This window comes from Pelodiscus sinensis, chromosome 27 (assembly GCF_049634645.1).
Source record: "Pelodiscus sinensis isolate JC-2024 chromosome 27, ASM4963464v1, whole genome shotgun sequence".
In the NCBI taxonomy this organism is placed as follows: domain Eukaryota; kingdom Metazoa; phylum Chordata; order Testudines; family Trionychidae; genus Pelodiscus; species Pelodiscus sinensis.
This window is the reverse complement of record NC_134737.1, coordinates 3279815-3288273: the sequence shown is the minus strand read 5'-3', so window position 1 is coordinate 3288273 and position 8459 is coordinate 3279815. Positions and strand designations below refer to the sequence as shown.

Genomic DNA, 8459 nt, shown 5'->3' with positions numbered 1-8459 from the left:
GGGGCTTGGTTTGTTTTTTTTAATTGGACAGTTCCATGTCTGCGTGGCAGCAACTGTACGTTTTTATTGCATAGAAACAGACACGTAAAACCTCTCATTGCTGGGGGAAGAACTTGAAAGTAGACAGTAAACCCTGAGCCCCATTTCTCTCTGCCAAGACGGCCTCAGTTCTTATCCAGTTCCTCTTCCCCTCCCACACCCCTGCCATCCTCCAATCCGGACAAAGCAACAGAGGTTGCTGATTTGTTTTTAATTACGTGTGGGGAGAAAAACTGAGCAATGTCAATACTGACTTGTTAATCTAAGTCAGCGCTGGTGCTTCCTGAAATGCCTTTAACCGCCAAGTTCTGCTGCTTGGAGAACAGCCCGTATCTCAGATGCAAACACACAGTCGTGCCGTTACCCAAGTAGTCTCTCAGAGGCAGGTTACATTCGGTAATGTAGTAACAATATTTATCAAACTTCACCTATTCAAAGCACTGTCCGCATAAGGAGTCTTTTTTTTTAATCCTCACAATGCTTCCAGGAAGTAAATATCGCCATTTTACAGACGGGGAAACCGAGTCACATAGGGGAGAAAAATGTCACCAAGCGGAGCCAGAGATAAAACCGGAATTAGGCCCCATAGCTTCTTGCCTCCTGCCCCTGTGCACACTCCTTAGGAGCAGGGGTTCATGCGATAGGGCAGGGATGGAATTACCACTGGCCTATGTGGAAGGCAGAAGGAGGTGGAGTTCCATTGTGCCATTAGCGTGAGGTCACTAGGCCCTGCCCTGCAAACACACGTTGGTATAAGTGCACCACTCAGGGGGTGCACCAGCCATGCTCCTGGGGTAGAGCGCTGTGCTGACTAGGGACGTAAAATCCTCGTTAACCGGTTAAAGACTCACTGGGGTGAGCTGGTGCACCCCTCTCTCCCCCCAACAGGCAGGGGCTACTCCAGCCTGGCCTGAGCACTGCAGCCGGAGGGGGGGTCCACTGCGAGGAAGAGGCTGCTCCGGACACCTGAGCAGCACCTGCCTGCGGCATGCCCGGGTCTGCCATGGACAGGGGCTGCTCTGTACAACCGGAGCCCCATGGGTTAACCTTAACCAGTAAGCATCCCCCGTGAAGGGTGAGGGTTACTGGTTCACCAGTTAACCATTCACATCCCCAATGTCAGCAGATGAACCTTTGTCTATACCGGAGTGTTAAGAGTGCCACTCAAATGTCATGCCTCGACCCCGCCCTCCCCTCCAACCTGTAAGGAAAAGAAATGAAGCAACTAGATTTACAGAGCAACCGCAGGGAGAGAAACCACCTCTGTGGAGATACAGAGGTTTGCAAAGTCATTCTGTGCACTAAACGCGTCCTTCAGGTTTCCACTCCAGGCATCCAGCCCCTCCTTCATGGCAAGATACAGGTTCTCTGGGACGCTGAAGGAATAAATTCGAACTCGGAGGTCTTTACTTATCCTACAGCACAAGGCCTGGACAGTAAAAACTCTCAGTGGGGTCAGAGACAAACAGTTGTCAAACCCGCGCTCGGTGGTGAAAGTGTAGGAAGCCGGGTAGCCCAGGAGAGCACCAAAGATGGTGCACAGATTCCAGTCCGCAGAGAAGATGTCACTGGTGGTGACTGGCTGGGATGAGACACCTGCCAGGGTTTGAACATGAACCAGTATTTCAGCAATGTGGCCTCTGATAGACTCCACGTATTCTGGCGCACAGTGCCCGGGACATGTCTGAGAAGCTGAGACGTCGACGAAGGGCACTTGGTTTGTAAGTAGCAGCGTCTCCAACCACCGTGCGGTCTTCTCCAGGTTGAGTATCAGGACGTTGCCTGCTATGTTTAGAAGGTGCAGCCGATGCCTCGTCAGGCCGATGCTGTGGACCTGCTGAAGGTAGCTCTTGATTTTGTCTACTCCGACTGAACTGTAATCGTACAAGACAGCAGGTTTCAATCCAGAAGCTACAGCTAAGATCTCCCCAGCCAGGTGCAAGGAGTCAGCCGGAGACAAACCTTTCTTCCTCCCTGGTCTCAGGTTCTGCTGAGCTGCCGCAATTAGCGACTGAGGTGACAGAGTTGCCATCTGCTTTCTAGCTTCGGGATTATTTGGGAGCTGGCTGATCCAGAGTGAAATCTTGAATCATGGTTCTCTACACCACCACAATCTGCTTTTCTATAGCATTCTGCTGCCCTGAGTCACTTCCTGAAAGACACTGAAATAGACATTAGTATTTTAAAGGAATCTGATGTATTTGTGAACTTCAGAAAGTTAAGACCAACAAGCAGTCATATGATAGATCAATAGATAGGTAGATAGATTCATGAGCTTTCGTGGGCACAACCCACTTCAGATGAGTGGAACAAAAGCTTTTGGGGTTTTTTTTTGTTAGTCTCTAAGGTGCTAAGGGACCACTTGTTTTACCCCTCGGAGACTTTTAAACATATATATATCATATCAGTGGTCTTCATGGGCAAAACCTACTTTTGCTTTGCCCTTGAAAGCTCATGATATCATATATTTGTTTGTGTCTAAGGTGCCATGGGATCATTCATTTTTAAAGTTGCAGACTAACACAGCCACCCCCTGAGACTTTGGAAAGTCAGATTGGGTTTTTTTCTGGCTTTAATGCCCGCACTAGGAAATATACCCCACAAATCCTCATTTTTACACCTTTTCACCCTTGTGAGAACTAATAAAACCCCATTCAATCCCATCTATCCTGAACAGGGCAGAGACAAAAATGCCTTATTCCGACCTACTTTCTAACAAAGATTCTTGGGACAGTACTCTTTTCCCACCACCCTCTAGAAGCAATCTAGGGACTCCACTCCAGGTTTGGGGGCTTTAAGAGACGGAGGAGAACACCACAAAGGACAGCCCTACAGTTTAGAGCAGCAGGGACAGGATACAAGCCCCTGACGCTGGAGATCTCGCACCTGGAGTCCAAGAGCTGCAAAATATTTGCTGGTGGCAGCAGGGTCTCCTCCTTACTCCCAACTGGACCAAAGCGCACAGGCGAGGGGATGAAAGGGAAGCCCCGGAAAGCCAGCATCGCAGAGCGGGCTGTCCTTAGCCTACCTCTGCATGCAACCCCCCGCCCGGGGACCCCAGCCCGGCGCGGGTCAGTGTCCCCAGGAGCCCCGCCTGCGCGCGGGCGCAGGATGCGCGTGCAGTCCGCGCTGCGCGTGCAGGGAGCGCCCGGGAGCGTCCCCGCTGCGGGAAGCCGGGAGCAAGGGGTGGGGACCGGCTCAGGCTTCCGCTTCCCGCATCAACAGAGGCCGGGCGAGCCTGCCCTTAAAGGGACAGGACAGGCTGTGCTAGGCGGGCGCACGCTCCTTGCAAGCTGCGCTCAGCCGGCCCCAGAGCAGGCTGCATCGCAGCCCTGGCCGGCAGGGGTCCCGCGGCAGAGATAGGCCCCCCCACATCGCACACGGGAAAAACACACTGTCCCTGTTGCATTGCGGGCTTGGCGGCTGGGGTGGCATCGCAGGGGCATCCCGGAGGATAAAGCCTAGGGCTGCACCAGCAGCGGCCGAAGCACCTTGCAAAGCTCCCTCGAGGGCGATTTTCCTGGGGAAAAGATTGCCCGGGTAGAAGGTCGATTGGCGTGTGCATGGACTAGGGCAAGTCGGGGGTGCCACGCAGCTCGTCTTCTCCCCACCGGGTATTTCTCGCTGCCTGCGCAATTTGCAGAGCTGCTTTGCTGCCCCAGCCACGCCACCTGCAGCCCAGGCTGAACCGCTCTAGTCCAGCCACGTCCGTGGTCCAGCATGATTTGAGTGAGCTGAATGTCCACCGTGGCACAGGTGTGGCCAAGTTTCCCAGGTCCCCTAAAGTTTGCTTACAGCCACCCGTCCTGGCTCCCAGGGGTGTGTGCTGTTCTTGAGCTCTAACCTACCCCTCCCTGTTTTCTAAGAGCCCAGAAAACAGTGGCAGTGCTACTAGGGTTGCCAGATAGTTTCAACAAAAATACCGGACACACTTGACATGACATCGGATTTAGCAAATACCCAACACTTCTATTTTCTCAGTTTGTTTCCCGAACAGAAAGCTCAAATACTGGACTGTCCCGTTCAAAACAGGACACCTGGCAAACCTAAGTGCTGCTTGCAAATTCTCTGGCTCAGCCCTAGTGCCGGACTAGAGAGGTTGAGCCTGTACTACAGAAATACAAGGCAAGCACAGGCAGCTGGGAGACTCACCCACGCAGCTGCTCTAGAAAGAAGTGGCCACAAGCCCCAGTGAGCTTGAGGCAATAATGGGTTTGAGGCCCATCTCAATGCACCCCCCCCCCCATCACCTGCCCTCAGCAGCCCCCACCCCTCCTGCCTCCAGCTGAGCTCCTTGCCGTTGAGGGGAGGATGAGAGAGCCCAGGGAACGGGGCTAAAAACCCAGCAGTGCTGCCAAGAGACTATCCAAGCTCCTAAGAGCCTGAGCCACAGCCACAATCTTGCCTCCAGAGATAGGATGAGCACCCAGCCTCGTATCTGCCATTGCCACCCTTTAGGGGAACCAGAGGAGGTCCCTCTGCCACTGCATGCACCCTATAATTTGTGGACCCTGGTGTGACTTGTGCTATTGTAGGCATACTACTGTAGCAGGGCTTTAAAAAAGGCTTCCCCATTACATCACCCCACTTTCCTCTGTGGCAGCCTGCAGTCTGGTAAACTTTCTCCACACCCGCTGAGCTCCCTTTCTTCTATGCTCATGAAGCCTAAGTCTGGTCAGCCCCCCTCATCCCCTTTTTAGGAGAACAAAAGACTTACTCTAGCACAGGAGGGAGAGGATCGGTAACCCTCAAAACATGCACCAATTCAGATTTTTATCCAGACATCATGTTCTAAAAACCCTGAAGACCTGACAACAGCCTGAGGTGGGGGGTACATAGAATAGGTAAACCCACAAGCACTTCAGAAATGTTAAGAGTTAAACCCTTGTAAACATCGCCATGGCAGTGTTATTTTGGAAAAAAGGAGAGAGGCAACTCAAAAGACAAATTAAATGCATTTCCAAACTTCAAATCATTTGGCGTTCGTGTACTTGGTTCGTGCTTTGCCCATCTATTACTGATAAGCACAATTCATTTAAGGAAGTTATGCTCCATGACCTTTGAATGCCAGTTCATACACAAAGAGAGATAATGCTGTTTTGCCTCTAGGCACTGTGTGTTCAGGAAGCAGCCCACGGTTTTTATTGTGTTTAAATACACCAGCTTTCTTGGGTTACAGTAAACCAGTAGGCTAGTACTACTCATAGACTCATAGACTCATAGACTTTAAGGTCAGAAGGGACCATTATGATCGTCTAGTCTGACCCCCTGCACAGTGCAGGCCACAGAATCTCGCCCACCCCTCTTAGAATAATCCTCTCACCTATGTCTCAGATATTGAAGCCTTCAAATACTTTGAAGGCCCCAACATGCAGAGAGTCCTTCAGCTGTGATCTGTGCCCAATGCTACAGAGGAAGGCGAAAAACCTCCAGGGCCTCTGCCAATCTACCCTGGAGGAAAATTCCTTCCTGACCCCAAATATGGCGATCAGCTAAACCCTGAGCATGTGGGCAAGACTCACCAGCCAGACACCCAGAAAGTTCTCTATAGCAACTCCTATCATCCCTCCATCGACCTATTTCCAACTGGTAATGAATGGTCAATTAGTTACCAAGATCATGTTATTTCATCCAACCATCCCCTTATCATAGAATCAAAGAACTGGAAGAGACCTCAGAAGGTCGTCAAGTCCAGCCCTCCGCTCTAGGCAGGACCAATCCCATCTAAATCAACCCGGCCAGGGCTTTGTCAAGCCGAGACTTAAACACCTCTAGGGATGGAGACTCCACTACTTCCCTAGGTAACCCATTCCAATACTACCACAATACATTTTAGTAGACTCAAGTGTTGACACTGCCATGAGTTCGTTTATCCATGATTATGGTAGAGCAGGATCAGCGCAGTAAAGGTCTGTGCACATTTGTTATTTTGCCATAGTTCACATCCTCTGTTAGGACACCTAACACCTCGTTTCTGCTGTGATAGGAAAAATAGCATGTCGCTTTGTTTTACACCATCGTTATATGATTTGCTTCTATTGCTGACTGCTTTCTGAATATTCGTTTAATTTTAAGTCAACTGACAAAGGCACCTCTTGCTTTATGAATTCAAATAAGCATACTCAGAGCGGGCCTAGTTCAAATGGGGAGCTGTAGCCCAGGCTGCTGGCAGCCACACACAGGGCACAGGGCTACAGCACTGCTCTCCCAGTAGCACCAAGAACTCCTAGGCCAGCAACACCACCCCCACTGGTATCCGCAGTCCTCTCTTCTCCCACAGGCTGGGCACCCGGCTAGGTGGGAGGCTGCTGCCATGTGCAGCCCGCAGCTTTGGGACATGCCTCAGGTTGAATGCGCTGCTCAGGCAGGCAGAGCCAAAAATAAAGTGCAGGGTCATGTGTGGGGGGAACCCACTGCACACACCTTATGCCGGTCCTGAGCACTCTGCTTGTCTCTGTTCATAAGTAAGGGAAAAGACTATGCTCTATCGGAGTGGGTCATTTTTGACTCAACAGATTCTCTCCACACATCGAGCAAGGCAAAGCTGTTGAGTTAAGAGATGTATAGTCAACTGTTCAACATCTGTAAAGGCATGCAGAAGCAAGGCGACATGAAGTTACAGGGAACTGCCTGTCCCCAAATCTATTTTCTATCAGAAAACAGAACTTGCATGATCTTTCCCTTCTTTTCTGGTTATCCGTTTGTATTAGGTAACTTAATGCCTTAGCTATTTGGTAACAATCTCTCTGAAATAGCTTCTGTGGTTAAATTTCATGTATTTCATAATCACTAAAGCATGCATCTCAATGCCTTTGCCTTCCCCCCCCCCAGCATCTTACCATCATTCTCTGCTTTAAAAGGGAGAGAAGTGAACTAAGCATGTTTAAAAGGGGAATACATCAAATACACGTAAATAGACATAAAGCATTTACAATTTTGACACTATTAACTCCGGCTTGAGAAAAGATTAACTGGTTAATGCACTACAAAGGCAATTTTCCCCACCTTTGATATTCACATTTCCACATCAAATGCTATGAATGGGACACATCCAGCCTGACTTATTTAGCTTCATTAAACACTGGTCCCACAATTGACAGGTAACTGTAGTTGATGTTATAAATACCCCAGATTCTATAATTTCCACTCCAATTTATTTGAAGAAGTGGGTTTTACCCACAAAAGCTCATAATCTAATGTATTTTGGTTAGTCTCTAAGGTTCCACAGGATCGCTCATAGTTTTTAAATTCACAGACTAACACAGTTACCCCTAGGAGATAAAATACACTCAGATAGAAAGCTGGACAACTGCCCTTTGTTAAAAAGTGCAGTACAACAATGTCATATTCATCTCCTAGGAAACATATGTACACAAATACATTGTACATTAAATATGAAAACTCTTAATTTTTAGCTTCACAATAGGTATTTCTTTCCTATTTCTCTCCTTTTAAAATTAAACTTTACTAAGTTAAAACCTAGTTAGAAAGGAACAATTTTACATTCAGTATTTCTGGTTTGTGAATGCTATATTCCTGCAATTGAGTGGCACTTGCTACTAGAAAATGAAACGAGCGCATGGATAGCATTTTTGGGACCATTAAGGTATGTGGCAGTGTTATGTGTATTTCCCTGACAAAGCCCATGATTACATTACACCAATACTCAGACAAGCAAGAATTTGGTTCCTAAGGCCAGGTCTACAATGGCAGAGTAAATTGATGCAAAATACTCAACTCCAGCTATGTGAATTGCATAGCTGGAGTCGACATACCCTGCACCGATTTTCTGGCATGGTCCCACAATGAGAGGTCGACGGGAGAAATGGTCCTGTCAGCTTCTTTCACTCCTTGTGACAGTGAGGAGTACTGGCACAGACAGAAGCATCCTCAGCATTCACTTTGGCAGGTCTTTACTAGACCCACTGAATCAAACCCCGGAGGATCGATTGCCAGAGCATCAACCTTCCAGCAAGTGAAGACATGTGCTCTTGGAAAACCAGATGCATAATGTAATGATCAAGCATGCAAAACACTTACCTAAAAGATACTTCACGAAAGGGAGATTCAGGAATATTTAAAGCAGCACAACTGCAGTCAGGAAACAAAATAGGCAACTAAATTTAAGTTACACCTATTAGTCTCTTTTCTCCTATTTACATGCGAGGCCATTTGTACCAAAATATAGGTAGCTGGGTTTGTGACGACTGGAAAAACCACATAATAATTACCTGCCATGCCTAAAGGTTAGGGACTCATGTAAACATTATGTTTAATGCTGAGAAGTTGATGGTCATGGTACATGTAGACACCAATAACATAGGGAAACATTTGACACTGGAGGCTACATTTTGGCAGCTAGATAAGGACCTCCATGGTAGCATTCTCTGAACTGAAATTACAGGATCAGAAATGTAGGG

At 48.4% G+C, this 8459-nt stretch overlaps 1 protein-coding gene across 6 annotated transcripts; it reads right to left on the bottom strand.

Annotated features, from left to right (window-relative positions):
- Positions 1 to 4: 4 nt before the first annotated feature.
- C27H1orf74 (chromosome 27 C1orf74 homolog) lies at positions 5 to 3550 on the bottom strand. Of its 6 annotated transcripts, none has more exons than XM_075910053.1 (2): positions 3531 to 3550; positions 5 to 2201 (listed from the first exon to the last, which is right to left on the bottom strand). In XM_075910053.1, the coding sequence occupies exon 2, from the start codon at positions 2069 to 2071 to the stop codon at positions 1271 to 1273; it is 801 nt and encodes a 266-aa protein (XP_075766168.1). In that variant the 5' UTR covers positions 2072 to 2201; positions 3531 to 3550; the 3' UTR covers positions 5 to 1270. The 6 variants fall into 6 exon arrangements, with proteins under 6 accessions (XP_075766168.1, XP_075766169.1, XP_025038234.1 ...); XM_075910054.1 differs by lacking the exon at positions 3531 to 3550 and adding an exon at positions 3068 to 3365 and having other exon boundaries at positions 5 to 2191; XM_025182449.2 differs by lacking the exon at positions 3531 to 3550 and adding an exon at positions 2926 to 3364.
- Between the last annotated feature and the right edge of the window lie 4909 nt (positions 3551 to 8459).

Coding starts and splice junctions, on each gene's coding strand:
- C27H1orf74 (XM_075910053.1), bottom strand. CDS start 2,071: ATGGCAACTCTGTCACCTCAGTCGCTAATTGCGGCAGCTCAGCAGAAC.